Genomic DNA, 15,258 nt, shown 5'->3' on the forward strand with positions numbered 1-15,258 from the left:
GGCTAGGGAGGATGGGGAGAGACAATATTCCCCACCTGGAGTTTAATACGTACTTCCTCATGTATATGTTATAAGGAAATAACTTCTAAATTATTTTTTTAAAAAGCCTGAAAGATCAGACAAAAGCCATATCATTCAGAACTCTGAACTAGAGTTCCAGTTTGGATTCAGCTATTTTTCCCAGTTAAAACAATGTTGATTTGGCTACAGAAAGCAATATACGTGCAAAGCAGATGATTTTTTTTTTTTTTTTTGTGTGTGAGGGTCCTAATTTACAACAGCGTAAATAAATAAAAAGTCAAGTTCTTCCAATGAGTCTCAATCACAGTATGAAAATGCAGAGAGGCTTCCACAACACAGGCAAATCAAGCCTTCAACAAAGAGTGGCAGGGTATCTAAAAAAAAAAAACTAGATGGTTCTGAGAACAAACCTGTAGCAAGCACATAACCTACCAGGTTTCATGGGAATAATTCCTTAACTAGAATGAATGAGAAATAGGCTGAGTTACACAAGGCTTAAAGAAAGCAAGATAAATTCTCAAATTCTTAAGGCGATTCATGCACAGTTCTACAATCATTTGACATTTTTCTTCACATAAAAATTGCTTTAAGGATACAATTCAGTTCAGCCAAAGCTTACTTCTATGCCTATGGCAGCTTCCAGAGGTGTTAATGGAAATAGCTAAAGAATACCAACTTCTGCCACTTCAACTGCCAAATCTGTCACCTTCTGTAGCACAGTGATAGAATTGGGTATGTTACACTTCCTGCACACAAAGGGTATGCAAACAAATTCCGGAGGGGGATGAATTGAAAGTGCAGCAGTACAGCAGGCAGTGAGTTACCTGTGCTTAGTAAAAGCAAACACTGAGGTGTTGTGTGCCTTACAGTCTATAACATTTCCACGTTTTAGGTGCCTCTGTGATACCAGGAAAGTCTTCCTTCTATTTAGGATTCACATCTCTGAGCAGCTCCTGCAGATGTGGGCTTTAATGCCTTGAGAAATTTGAAAAAAAAAGGACAAGTCCAGTCTTTTTCCAGTAAAATACGTCACTGGTGGATCTGTAAAGGAGTTGGAGCTCTCTTCCTCCTTACCAAGGGAGTAGTCTAACAAGCCTCAGCAGGAAGGTCTGGGATGTGGGATTTTTGTATCTTCAGGTAGAAAAGGGAACTCACTCATACCATCTACAAAGTGACTTTCTGCAATACTTGGAAAGACCAGCTAAGTCTGCCTCTTAAACATGGTCAGATCTTCTGCACCTGCTTTGAAATTGCTCTCTGAAGGGCTTTAATATTACAAGAAAAGACAGAGGAATGTTTATTTACATGTAGCAAAGGGGGCTGTGTTTCAGATAGGTGCTTGGGTGTTCAGTTCTACCAAGAAAGGCTCAAAGGCAGACCTTTAGGTCCCTAGGAATTTTAATAATGAAAAATTATGGTTGGAAAATGGCTGAGTTCAGGTGCCTCTATGGCTAAGCAACTTGATTGAATCTCTTCTAAGCCCCATCTTCAGACACTTGAAAACATTCAGGAGCCTGGGATGTAAGAATTCTCACACTGTGCTACCTCACAGAATGGGGGCCAAGCCCATGCATCAGGCTGGGAAGTCATTTGTATAAACCCTTCCTGTCTAAAATCTCTCTTTGTAGATGATCTTATTTTATAATTGGCCAAGTCAACTCAGCATTTAATTACTATGAAGAACTTCCAGATTTTATGTATTCCAGAAATCGCCCTCTGTTGTTAATGGCCAACGCCTTGCCTAAAAGGCATTACATAAAATCATAGCACACTATCATAATTTAATTACCCCATTTAATAATACCTTGGGATATAAGAAAGCAGACCTAACAGCAGAAAGGGAGTACTAAACATTAGGTAGTTGAACTTCAGCAGGCATCAGTAAAATTTATTTCAAAGTGAGATTTTTTTCCCTTATGTGATAAGATGCCCTTCACTGAGGGAATTGTGTAATGTAATACTGCTGATCTTGATAATTTGCAAAAATTATCCTTACAATGGTTACCATTTCAAGATTTTTTTTCCTCAGTAATTACCTAGGATTGAATTATACCCCCATGTAATGATACATGCATTATGGTTTACAATGTTTCTGTAGTTCCGTCTCTAATACAACTGATGATTAAAGTTGTCTATGGTTTTGTTTATCAGAAATCCTTTAGGGGTTAAAGGAATCTAAGAATCCTAAGAGGAATCTCCTGTCCCGGAATCTAAGACAAGCTAGAGCACATGAAAATGCAGGATTTCAGAGTCTTTAAGGCTGTTTCTCTGCAACAAGACACTCGTATCTAAAACCAGAAAAATCTTTTCTCCTGAGTCTTTGTTTTTATGAGCAAAGATGCAAGAACAGATTGAAAATGAGATCTTTAGAAAATTAGTTTCTATTTTACAGAAGTGGAAAGGCCAAATCTCTTATCTGAGCCACAATCTGTGTGGATGCTCTTTGTTCAGAGGGTCATGTTTACATAATCTATCATACCATCAAAGAAAGCAACATCAACCAGGAAAATTACAACTCACAGCCCAGGGGCTGTGAATGCACCACATCAGGTTTTTCTCTTTCTCCAGGCTGTCACAGCCTGGACAGCAGAGGCACTTAATGTAAGAAGACCCTCCAGTACATCCTTCTCCTGTGCACCACACTGATTTCAGTGGCAGGATCCTTTTCAGCCCATGCGTAGGGCGGAAGGCAAACAAAAACTACACTATTTTGACTGTCAGTGAAATATCATCAAAAGGATCAAGTTAGTGGGCTGCTCCATGGGTGTCAAATGCAGGTTCTCTGGTGATGAACTGCTCAGTCTTGTTTATGCTGTACAGGGAAAGGAACAACACTGAAAGGCAGCATGCCATTTTGGGGTGACAAAATTAAAAAGCATTTATCACTACAAATGTTCTCTTACTGCATCTGTTCACCTTGAAACAATGACCAGCTGTTTCAAACATGGAATTTTGGAAAAGTACATTTAGAAATGGGCAGAATATAACTGTATTTTAAAAAAGATGACTATGAATAAATTCAGTTTGACATTTAAATACACTATAGTTTCTATTTTTAATACAGAGTAAATTTCAAATTTTAATATTTGGGACTTTATTGAAGACATTTTACATTCCTTTTTGAAATTTCTTTACATTCTGTCTCCCCAAAAACTACATAAAATCAACTCATTTGGGTTCCAAGGTGACACCATTTTGAATTGGAGACACAATCAAGGAAAAGGTTGGGGACAGGGTCTTACCTTTGGGGAATCAGCTTCTAGAGTGATTAGGAAGGGGAGCTTATGACAGAATTGTGATACAAAACAATTAAATAGAAAATAGTTAAATTTTAAATTTATGGAAGCATAGGAAAAAATTCTCTTTAAAAAAATCACACTGTTTGGATTTATTATTTTTTTAAAATTTCTGTAGTAAATCTGTAGCACAGATAAAATATTGCGGCTTCATTTTACTGGACCAAAATTTAAAATTATTTAACTGTTTTGAGTACAAGTGAAGTAGGCAGAAAAATGTAAAGAAATGATGCAATCATGAAATTATTTTCACTCCAAATATTCTTAGATTGCATTCAGAGTACTGGGTTCTTCATACAGCTATTTCCAGGACAGTGATGATCACTTCTTTTTCAAGAGGAAAGAACAAAAGCAAGCAGAACAAACACAACAGCTGTTGTGCAAAATTCAGGTGGAGGCTGGTGGTTCATTACACAAGCATCAGGCATGCTCAGCTTCATTTTCCACTGGAGCATAACTAAGTACCATGCAAATACTTGTGATTTTTGTTTTTAAATAAATAGTGAATTTGTGTTTTGAGCTCAGAATATTACGACTGGACATAAGAAATAAAACTGCAAAATGCTAGAAATCTTTCTAATCCCTAACAAAATATTCTAACACCGGTTCGACACCAATATATAAAGAATAACGAAGTAAAAAAAAATTAAGACCTTTTGGAAGGAAAGCTTGACTCCTTATCTTTTGCATTATCTGCGGATATCAACAATGTCTTCCACACAGCAGTTTTTGCCATTTCATCAGAAATGTTTATCACGGATGGGTCATCTCTACACAAGAATAAAAGTAAATACACAATAAAACAATCAGCAATCAGTCTTCTTACTTACTAACTCAATAAAAGTCCTTGAAAACTGATAGTGATGACAATAATTAAGTGCAATGTAAGGTAAGAAATTAGGTTAAACTTTGGAAGTTCTGAACAATTACTTCAATACTCTCTTAGAACATCTTAGCACTTTTTTAGTATTTTCTTCCTCCAACAGAATTAATCACAGTAACATCAATAAAATATATTGTGTCATTCCCAACTAATAAACAAAAGAAAAATGAAGAGTGAAATTAAATATTTCCCAAGATCTCACAGCATAATAATGGCACAGTTGGATTAAACATGAATCCCAAAAGGTCCTACTTATGCTCTGAAACTCCACCTGCTTTTAAAACAATTTTAAAAGCAAGAAAAAGCCTTTACAAAATAAAGTATGTAAGAGATCTAATAAAAATGCCCAAATGAAACAAACTGATCAATAGCCTTAAGTAGCACTTCGTAGCCATTATGCTCTATGCTTTACCTGCACTCCTCCAAGCATGTATTTATACACTTAAGAATAATAAAGTCTTAAATGTTTTAAGAGATTGCCTGTATATTATTCCTGACATCATGGTTACAGAAAGCCCTTGGTACATTTGCTGTTGTGTGTTTTAGGGAACCTCTTTAACAGCCAATATCTTGAGTCTTGTTTTTCGCTCTAGGACTGTAGCCCTGACAGTCCAGAGAGTCAGGCATTATCCAGGCAACTCTAACAGCATCTCTAACAGCATCAACACACGATAGAGATTGATAGAGATCACACTGCAAGGTAAATTAAGCTACATATTGCTAATGTAAATTAGCAGTAGAACAAAAACGTATGGACAAAACAAGAAAAAAAACCAGACCATTAGTAGTGTTATGCGCCAAAAGAAACATGCTGGGGCTTTTCAGAGACACAGAACTGATTTGCATTAGGAGACATTAGGGTAATGTCATGTTAAAATATTTTAGAGAGGAGGCTACTCTGAAATAGGGTTCCTATGAACTCACATGAATGCAGATGTTACTGTCATAAGAAATTTCAAATCTTTTATTAGGAATTTCTTTCTGAAAACTGTAAACTATATCCATTCTATCTGGGCTGGCAACATGTTTCATTACTATCTGTAACATCGACGTTCATGCTTTTTGAGTTGTGTTAACCCTGTATTATGCCTTATCTACCCTGGACAGCTCTTGATTCAGTCATTATCTTACATCACAAGATCTTAATTACAATGTTTTAGAATGCAATACTGTAAGAACCTAGTTTTCCTGCAGTGTGTTCAAAACCTTTCCTGGACCCCTGCTTGCATCAGGGTGAAGGGTTTGATCTGCTCTGCATCTTCCTTTTGCACTGTGAATGTCAGAAACCAAAGTTCATTGTGAACAGTCTGATCCTGCACTTCTGCCCAGTGGAAAACTTCCAATTAGTCTGTCTTTTCCTAGGGACTGTGAGATCATGTGGAAATTCTAGGAAAGGGCTGACTTTGTTAAATGCTGCAGTGTAGGGTTCAATTCACCTATCTGTACCAGACAAAGATCCTCCTGACATTCAGTAAGCATTAAGAAAAAATATTGTGGCATGTTTTTTTTATGTAATTGCAACTCACCTAAAAGAGGAAAGGTATATTTTACCTGTAATGTCCTTCTAGTGGTAACTGAACAGTCCCTTCCTCTTCCATTGCTAACATACTTTGCTCTTCCTAGAACGAAGGAATTTAGACATGAGACAGGATATACATTTGTGAAAAGTGCAATTTATGTACTGTAATCACCATTCCATTTTCTTTAATATTAAGTATTTATTTGAAGTTCTTAAAGTAAGATAATTTGCAACTCTTTTAAATTTAAATTGTTCACATTTAAAACCTTCTATTTAAAAAGATGTGTCTTCACTTAATGCTATTTTCCAATGCCAAATAGAGTGTTGTTTTGTAACAACAAAGAGGAAAACTCTAACACTGAGACAAGAATTGTCTGGTGAATTTTCAGTAACACTGATAACAGGATATATGCATTGAAGTTTACGTGCAAAAATTAGGAAAGATTATTTAAGTTTGCACACACAGTTTTAATACTGATAAAGTTTTATTTCAGTGAAAGGTAGTGAAACAAGACACCCAAAATTAGTTTTCACTTGAAGTGAATTAGGAGATAAATCTACCAAAAATATTTATGTAAAATAATTACAAAATTAGAAAATTTATGGTTGCATTCTTCTCCCCTCCTTAGTGGGAGGGGAGAAGAATACAACACCTCTCAAACACCGTGTCCTGCCTGCAAGAAAACAAGTCCTCCACAGGAGGATTCTCAATGTTGACACCCATTAGGTCAGCATAACCACAGCTAGGAGGTTAAGATGCAGGAATGTAACGATCAAATCCTGCTTGAATTGTTGCAGTGTATATTTGAGCCCAATAGACACGGGAGACCTCCACAGCCTTCTTCCCTTTATTAGATAGCTTTGTAACAGTTTTCACCAGTGCCTGTCTGAAAGCATGAGTTGGCTCTCCCAAAAAGAAGGTTTATCCCTTTCTGGCAGATCATCAAAGCCCCACATGCATCTCACACACTGATTGTTGGTATTAGCTGCAAGAGCCAGTACAATTTTCCAAAATACTAGAATTTAAGTTCTCTCTGCTCAGAAATTTGTTTCTTCTATGCTTTATTATTACAACTATTTCAAAGGCATGATATTTTTTTCTTCAAATGGGAAAGTCCTTTGTTCATTCTTGTCTCAGAAAGACTTAATTGATTAACATCAAAGTGGCTCCCAAAGGAGGTCTGTGAGGAGAAGGCACGTATCATATCCACTATAAATGTACAAAGCCCTGGAAAAACATGGCCTAAAAATATAAAAACAACCTAAGTGATGAAATTAGGATCCAATCAAGTAAGTTTCAGATCCTGTCAACTATATTTCTGAATATTCTTGTGGGTAGAATACTTCTATTTTTAAAAGCTGTGTGATAGCAACTCTCCAATTAATTCCTTAGGCTACATGTCAGAAGTTTTTTATTACTAGTTAATTTTGTCATTTCCAGGCTTCACAGCTTCATAAGTTTTTGACAGTTGAACAGTTTTAATAATAGCTCTAAATATTTAGAAATGCCAAAATATGTAAAAATAACCTCTCAAAATAGACAGTGAATGAAATAAAGTAACACCAGTAGATTTTCCCAGTTTTGTTTTCTGATGCCATCCTATCAAGCAAGGGAAGGAAAGTGACATATAACGAAAACATAAGGATAACAAGGAATTCTTTCTAGTAACCAGACCCACAAGAAGCAAGCTACCTTGGTTACTTCTGGTTACTCTGAATTGTGATGACAACAGACACCGTGATGAAACAACTCTCTAGGCTGCTTTGATTCAAGGGAGAAAACAATGACTCACATATTTTAATTTCAGCCTGGTAGTTTTACAGGCACATACTAAATAGTAAATAATCATCATGATGTTTATCACATAGGTAAAATCTTTCCCCCAAAACATATTCCATGACAGTATGTTGAATGTATCAAGGAAATCAAAGTTAAGAGTTCTCCAGGTTACAGATGAGGCAGGGAGTTGTCAAAGGTCATAGAAGAATCAATCCTAAAGGCAGAGAAATCTAGTTTGTATAGTTACACTTTCAAATTACTAGCTCACGTCCTATTTCTGCAAATAAAGCTTCTAATGGGAATGCTTAACACACACATTTCGCTGGTCTTGGAGCACGTCTCAGGGCATCCCTAAGGATAAATGGCTGATTTATTCATTCACATTGGCCAACTTTTGCAGTACCCTTGCACCACCAAAAGTTTATGCCTTGTGGGTGGTGGGCTTCTGGAGAGGTCAAAGAGCCCCTCAGAGGCCATGAGCACAACTGTCCCCACTGACTGCCAGGACTGCACAGCACCATCAGCAGATTCACCTCCCACTGCTGCCACAGCCTCACACTATGATACAATTCCAAAGTGCTGATGCAGGACATGTGAATCCCATTTTAAACACCCCAGCACCAACATATTCTACTGCCCTTGCAGTTAGTGTCTCACCACTGCGACTTGTCCCTCATTATTTGGGCCCAATACTGAAGTTTCCTAAAAGATGACATTGATCAGGTGGCTGATACCAGGGACAAAGGACATGTGTGTCCCTTACTCATAAAGTTACTTTACATCCCCACACTTTTATATGCTACTAAAACAAGCAATTCATGAAGCAACAGCTAGATAAAAATACTATAAAAGAGATGCAAAGTTGGTTAGAAAACTACAGTCAAAAGATCAGCATTTCACTGTCAAAATATAGAACATTCTGAGTGGAAATATGTAAGAATCTGTCCTATATCAAGTTGATAAAATATTATCTGAAAAGCATATTCTTTGAAATAAGATGAAGATCCAGATGTGAAACAGCCAACTGGGTGGTAATGCCACAGGATGTAAGTCAGAGTAGGAGGACTTTGTTAACAGGGTTAGCAGTGTCACTGACTTTTCATTACAAAGCCAAAGTAAATTGTTTCTGCAGTAGCAGGAGGATAACGCCAGCCCAGAGTAACTGGGATCCTGCACAGGGCTATGACAGTGCTGAGCAGAAAGGGCGCAGGATGATGCCATGCCCTGGGTGTGCTCAGAGGCAGCTGGGACATGCCACAGGCCTGAAATCCTGCACTCCTCAGCAAATCCCCCAGGGACAAGAACCATCCCAGCACAGCATCCAAGTGCCCCAGGCATCGGAGGGCTTTCCTGTAGGCACGGGCTCACCTCTGCACACCGTCAGAGTGGGGCTCAGAAGCAATCCCAGGAGCACTGTGGATAATATTTTACATGACAGTATGGCAGCCGAAGAATCTGCATCCCCACCTAAGCCTGTCAGATTTGTAACCTTAAAAGCACTTTTGCAAAATATGACAATGTTACACTTAGATACTGTTAACAAGTCTGCCTGGTGCATGGAATGTGCCTTTCTTACAGAATTTTCTCTAAATGCCTGAAGGAGAAATTGATAAGTTGCTACACAAGAAAAAACCTGAAACCATGACCCACCTCTTTCTCAGCATCTTCCAGTTTCTTTTTCTTGCTCTCAGGCATCAAATCATCTAACCAACTGAGCTCCCGCTTGGTAAAAAAGAAATCCATGAGTTTTCGGACAAATACCAAAGCTAGGACCTGCAAAGATATTAATTCAAATAATTGGGAAATTAAGCAAGTAAAACAGATAAATGTGCTCATAGAGGAATACTTTCAAAAATTACCAGTTTGCAGCTAGAATTTTATCCTTTAATTTGAATAAGGCAATAGCTGCTATTCCTTTGTTAAAATGAAGTATGTCTTGAAGCATTTAACAATCACTGAGGCCAGTTAATATCTTTTATTTTCCATTAGTTAAATAATCAGAGAGAAATCACTCAAGCAGTAGAACACCTTTATTTCTAAGACACAGAACTGTAAAGCTCCACAATGCAATGAACAGTCTTCCTCAATAAGTGAATGTTCATTCTGTAAACAGATTGAGTACTATTCCTTAAATAAAAAATATCAAATAAATTTTAGTATTTTTCTTTAAGAGAAGAATTTTCCCTAAGAGAATATAAGTTGGGATATCCACACACAGGACTCAAAATAGAGGTTAAATGTCATATTTTTCCTTACTTATACATTATGAATTGTCCTTGAACGTGGAATCAAACCAATGTTATAATTACCTGCCCCAATTTTTTTTTCTTCAATAAAATTATCCACAAGTGAAAAGGTATTTTTAGCAGAAATAAAAAAAATTCATACCATCATAGGAAAGACAATGGCAGCTCTTGAAACCTTTATAATCCAGAGAAGCACAAGACAACTCAGCTGAATTATAGTGAAGAGGTGGACCTTTCTAAGAGGAACATGCCTTAGATAAATAAAATCTGGCTGATGCTTTGCAGGCATCCAGAATAACTTTATCCTGTCAAAAAGCTGAAAGAGAAAATTTTAAAAGTTTGGATCAAAATGAGGTGTAGGATCATCTATTCTGGCATTCACACACTGCTTAAGAGATGCTGAACATCCAAAGAATCTGGCTTGTTATTCTAAAGGCAAAACTGCATAATTTGAGCAGCACAGAAGACACTACCTCAGTTACAATCATGAGCCTTTAATCTATACTAGTGCAACAGTGGCAGAAGCCACCAGGGTAATGAGAATCATATTACTTGAGCAAAGTTAAATTACTTGGTTAGTCATACTTTAGTTCCTTTCCAAGTTAATACGCATGTGTCTCCATAGGTTGTGCTGCAGATGTGCTGAGACAATTGAATTCTGCTGCATTACATTCTCTACAGCCAAATAACAGGAAATATCCTGTTCATAGTGCATTGTTTGTTACACACAAAGATGGTGGTTACTGTAAAATAATACTGCTAATCATGAACTCTTAACATTAGCAAAGCCAGACTGCAAAGCAGTTGTGAATCAATTGTGAGTCCAACTGAATGGAAGCTGGTTGGTCCTGTTGGGCAAATGCACTATCACACTGCTTTCCTAACACATCCTAAACTCGTTTTTCAACAACTGAACTCTGCCTCCTTTAGCACATAAAAAGGAGGGACCTCTCCTGCAGAGGTGCCTCCCTGCTCACAGAGGGACCTCTTCAGTCTTTTATTTCCTGTGAATGAACAACTTATTTTCTTTTACTTCACCAGACACTCTATCCCCGGCTGTTTTCTTCTCTGTATTTCACTTTATTCACAAAACCAGAAACAGAAAAGACAAAAAAAAACCAAACAAACAAAAAAAAAAAGTAATGCCAGAAAGCTGACTGCCATGCAACTGGGAATGCACATGAGAGATTCCTATTTTTCAGGCCTATTTGGCTTCATTCTGACCCAAGACACTTGTGTCATGGCACAGTGGTGATGGTGATACACCATTTCTTCCTGCATGGAGGAACCATTCTATATTCACACAGCCTTCAGCAATGTCAAGTTTTGGAAATTTCTATTGAGCATGCGCAAACTGCATTTTTTTAAAAGGCTTATAATGTGGCCAGATTTGAACAGATTTCTTTTTCACAGAAACAGCAAAAACCACATCCTCCCACAAAAGCCATCTTATCAAATCTCAATTCCTTGTCCCAGTATGGGGGAGGGAGATAAGGAGGGGGATGCTATCACTTTTCCAAGTAAAGATAGCCAGATTTTAGCATGCCTTAAAAACACTCCTGAATAGTGTACTTTCTCATACCCCTGTTCTGAGAAACAGCTGAACCATATTAAATTGAAATTATTTAAACCTCAGTAAAAGCCAAACTACACTTCTGAGAATATCAACCCAAAGGAAAAGAGCTAGGCAGCCAAACTACATTTCTTAGAATATCAACCCAAAAGATAAGAGATAGGCAAAGTTATCAAAGAGTCTCTGAATAGAGACCACCAGTCAGAAAAAATAGAGTTCCCAGCTTTGCCTATAAATGGAGGTAACTTGCAATCAAATATGAAGAAAAAAGGAATCAGAAATTTTCTTTTCCGTTTGTATTTGACCTTTTGCACAGTATACCTGTGTCTTCATCATGTGATTGCTCTTTCTCAACTGTCTGGGAAGGTGTGTTGATGCCTCCTGGCCCAAAGGATTTGACACTGTGCCATTGAATGCTGCACTCAGCCAGGAGAGAGTGCACAGGATCCCATTACCAACCCCAACCTGAATGCTGGAATGCCTGGTTTCTGCCAGCGACTCCTACTTAAGGCCACTGCAGGAATGCTGCCCTTCCACTAGACTTGACCCTTCATCCCTGAAGTGCTGTGGCTTGCAACAGCTCCCCCTCCCTGCCTGGAGTGTTTATTTGCACAGGAAAGACCTTCAAAATGTCACTTATGGTAGTTTTAGGGCAAGTTAGCCCTAAAGGCAAAGTTCAAGATCAAGTGTAGTCCTGCAAAGGCCCCAGCATGGAAGCTGAAAAGGCAGCATGCAAGCAAGTGAATGGGGAGGCAGCAGACAGGGAAGAGCTCCTCATGGTCATTACTCAGCTTTTAGGTTCAGACAAAATTCTCTTGATAACAAGAGAGAATAGAAAAATCAGCATCCAAAAAACTAGAGAAAAAAAATGGAGCACGTTACCTAAAGGGAACACTCTATTTAGAGAGAACCCATTTTCCTTTTTAAGTGAGTCACTTTCAAAATTTTAAGGTTGGCAATATTCCTTTAAGATCATACATGAAAGATAATACAATAATACAATAAGAACAGCTATATTTTTTATAGAAAGCATCTTCAATAACACACATCATAAATCCATTTTACCTGAATTCCCTTTAGAGATGAAGCACCCATGTAAAGAAACACTCCATAAAGTACTGGCATAGGAATAAACTGCACAAACAAGCAGATAAAGGGAAGAGCATATTAAATACTACTTAATTTTAAGTGCTTCTAGAAAGACATTCAAAACAGTTGAAATACAAAGTGCCATATGCCTGCATTAATCAGACAAGTTGTAAATTCAGAGTCACTCAATTATAAATTAATAATGTTTCTCAGAGTATAAAGCAAAAGAAGAATCTGGCTCTGTAGTTTTATTTTCTTCTCATATCCAGTTATTACAATACACTTTATTGCCTGTTAATAAAATTAACATAACTACACAAAAAGATGAAAGTCTTAATGTATACTTAAATTCTTTACTTAAAAGACTGCTCAGGAGAGGATCTGAATAGTAAAGCTATAAACCTCAGAAAAATGTCCAAGAGACACAAAATACTTCTTACTGCTAAAAGAAATATTCTGTGCTGTAAGCAGTAGAAAATGGGTGAATGATTTTATGGAATGATTTTGGAAGAGACTATTTTAAATGTTCAGGTTCTCAGCATACACTGCATAAGTAAAGGATTATGTCCATACATAAGTATCTGTTCGAAATAGTAAATACACAGAATGCATGTTCTGTGTTTTCAAAGTGGAGGCTCTACGATATACTTAATAAAATACTGTGATGAAGTACAAGGTCTAAGGGCTTATTACCTTCACTGTGACAATATGCAAGTCTAAATTCTGGTTTTACTAAAGCCAGTGCCAAAACACTCACTGATTTCACAGAGGTCAGATAATTCTTTTAAAAGTATTACATGTATACATGGTATTATATATGCATGTAACTAGACACCCATTTTCAGGACAGCGGTGAGCTGTGTTGAATAATGCAGGAAGCATGAGATAATTTTCGTGTTTATTCCCAAGAAACAAACCCTAGAACTTCTCTTGCAACTGTTAAAACGTTTTTAAATTACACAGAAATCACAACATGTTTTTAAATTTCCTAAATAAATTTTAAATTGGTATTACGAGACTGTTTCATGATAATCTGCCATGGGCCCAAAGCATTGGCAAAGTATTAACCTTCATCTACTACAGCTCAGTGGCAGAATTCCCTTTAACTTCAATCAGGCCAGATTTTCATTACAAGGTTTTTGCTGAAAAAAGCTAGAAGTCCCTAGGCACTTTATTAAGCAAAATTAGAATTCCACTTTAGACTCTCATTGTGTAACATTTTGCTAGTTAGTAATGTGCCTGGAAAGAGCATGCATTAAATAATACAGTAACAACAGTTAAATCTTCAATACAGTATTCTTTAACTTTTCCTTATTTCCCCAAATTACCTTTAGAATACTTGTCAGAAAGACAGATGAGCCCATAAGGACAAAAATCATGAGCCCTGTGACTCTTTGCTCCCGGATTCCAAGAAATTTTGGCTGCTCCCCTGGAGCAGAGCACTCTGATTCCAGTTTTAAGCTGTTCACATGGGAAATAGAGAGGACAGTGGCAGCAACAAACCATGGCAATCCCATAATAGAGCACACACCAAGCATCACTGCCACCATGAGGAGGTCGAGGTGGTATCCACATCCTTTCTGTTAAAAAAAGTAATGATGGAAAGATTTAAAATGACATCTGAATTAAGGAGAATGCTCCTGGCAGGCATTTCTAATGAACAGCTAGAGACAATTAAAAATTTGTGACTTGTAGAAAAAAAAAGCTTCCTTCTATGTATTATCCAGGTTGGGTGAGTAGTGATGGCTAACTAGTTATCCAAGGGGAATTCAGGCTAGTTCACACTCACTGCTCAATCTTACCAGACTCATTCCAGTTATGAATTAAGTGTTTCACAAATACACTCCACAGTGGGCACCAAACAGCTTTCCTGCTTATAAAATGGACTCTAGTAAGACACTGGAAAATACCTATATATTCTGTTTTAACTAAGTTTCTTCTGTAGATAACAGTAACTAGAACATCCCGCTGCACTGCCAACTTTCCACTGCACTAATCTTAGTAGACACTCCATCCATTCTTACAGAGGAGGTGCAAAAGTATGTATTTTTATTGGTCCCTACATAAAAATCTGTAGCATGCACAAAGTCAGTAAGCCAGAAAGGCCATAAAACTACACTGATCCTTTTAAAGTTTTTAAAGATGGTAAGCACATGATAGTAATACATTTTCACTAACATACATTCAATCTTAGATAGCAGATAGCTAGAAAATAAGATACATTAAATTAAAATATAAAACCAGGTACTGGTTTATTGCATTCCTTACTCAAACGTAGCATTGTAATAACCATATGAAAAGTCAGTGCAAAACCTTTGGATTTGGATCACCTCTATAATAGTCAAACACTACATAAATCTACCAACAGGTGGATAAGGCTTTGCTTTTGTAGTAGTGCATAAAAGCCCTTGGTCGAATCTTAGATAAATTTAAAAACCTGCAATCACAACCTTCACTTGAGAAATGATCAATGCATCAAGCTTGGTTCTATAGATATCTGCTACCATAGCTGAGTGGGATATTTCATTTCAATTTTAGCAAGTATCCAGGACCCCCTCACAGCTGCAAGCAGCAGCTCAAGCTATTTTCCTTTAAAAAGTCAGGTAGTTTGATCTCCACAAAATGTTGCAATATGGCAACAAATCCAGTGTCATGGTCTGATGAAACAGTGATGTTCATGCAAACAATGTGAATATGTTGAACCATAATTTTGCCTGCAAACCCATGCAAATGCCTTTTGACATAAAAAAAGTAACTAAACTAAACTTGGAAGGGTTTGCTACAGAAGCTGCCAAAAGCTGAAATGTGCACTATCCAGAATTTGCTATGGGAAGTATAAAAAAAGAGGGGA

General features: G+C 37.2%; 2 protein-coding genes across 11 annotated transcripts in view; one reads left to right on the top strand and one right to left on the bottom strand.

The window, feature by feature from the left end:
- DPP4 (dipeptidyl peptidase 4) overlaps nucleotides 1–15,258 on the top strand; it is a 76,350-nt gene that overhangs the window by 45,119 nt on the left and 15,973 nt on the right. The gene's annotated exons all lie outside the window — the stretch shown is intronic.
- The window catches only part of SLC4A10 (solute carrier family 4 member 10), a 158,125-nt gene that overhangs the window by 5,056 nt on the left and 137,811 nt on the right, over nucleotides 1–15,258 (bottom strand). For 4 of the 9 annotated variants that reach the window (XM_085066634.1, XM_085066633.1, XM_085066632.1 and 1 more), the window contains 6 exons: nucleotides 13,736–13,987; nucleotides 12,384–12,452; nucleotides 9,888–10,061; nucleotides 9,150–9,272; nucleotides 5,752–5,819; nucleotides 3,971–4,087 (listed from right to left, as the gene is read on the bottom strand). In XM_085066634.1, coding sequence (XP_084922760.1) covers nucleotides 3,971–4,087; nucleotides 5,752–5,819; nucleotides 9,150–9,272; nucleotides 9,888–10,061; nucleotides 12,384–12,452; nucleotides 13,736–13,987 — 803 coding nt within the window. The other 5 variants (XM_085066639.1, XM_085066637.1, XR_014853494.1 and 2 more) reach the window with 4 other exon arrangements.

The sequence above is a fragment of the Lichenostomus cassidix genome, chromosome 7 (genome assembly GCF_008360975.1).
Source record: "Lichenostomus cassidix isolate B80296 chromosome 7, HeHo_3.0, whole genome shotgun sequence".
NCBI classification, from domain to species: domain Eukaryota; kingdom Metazoa; phylum Chordata; class Aves; order Passeriformes; family Meliphagidae; genus Lichenostomus; species Lichenostomus cassidix.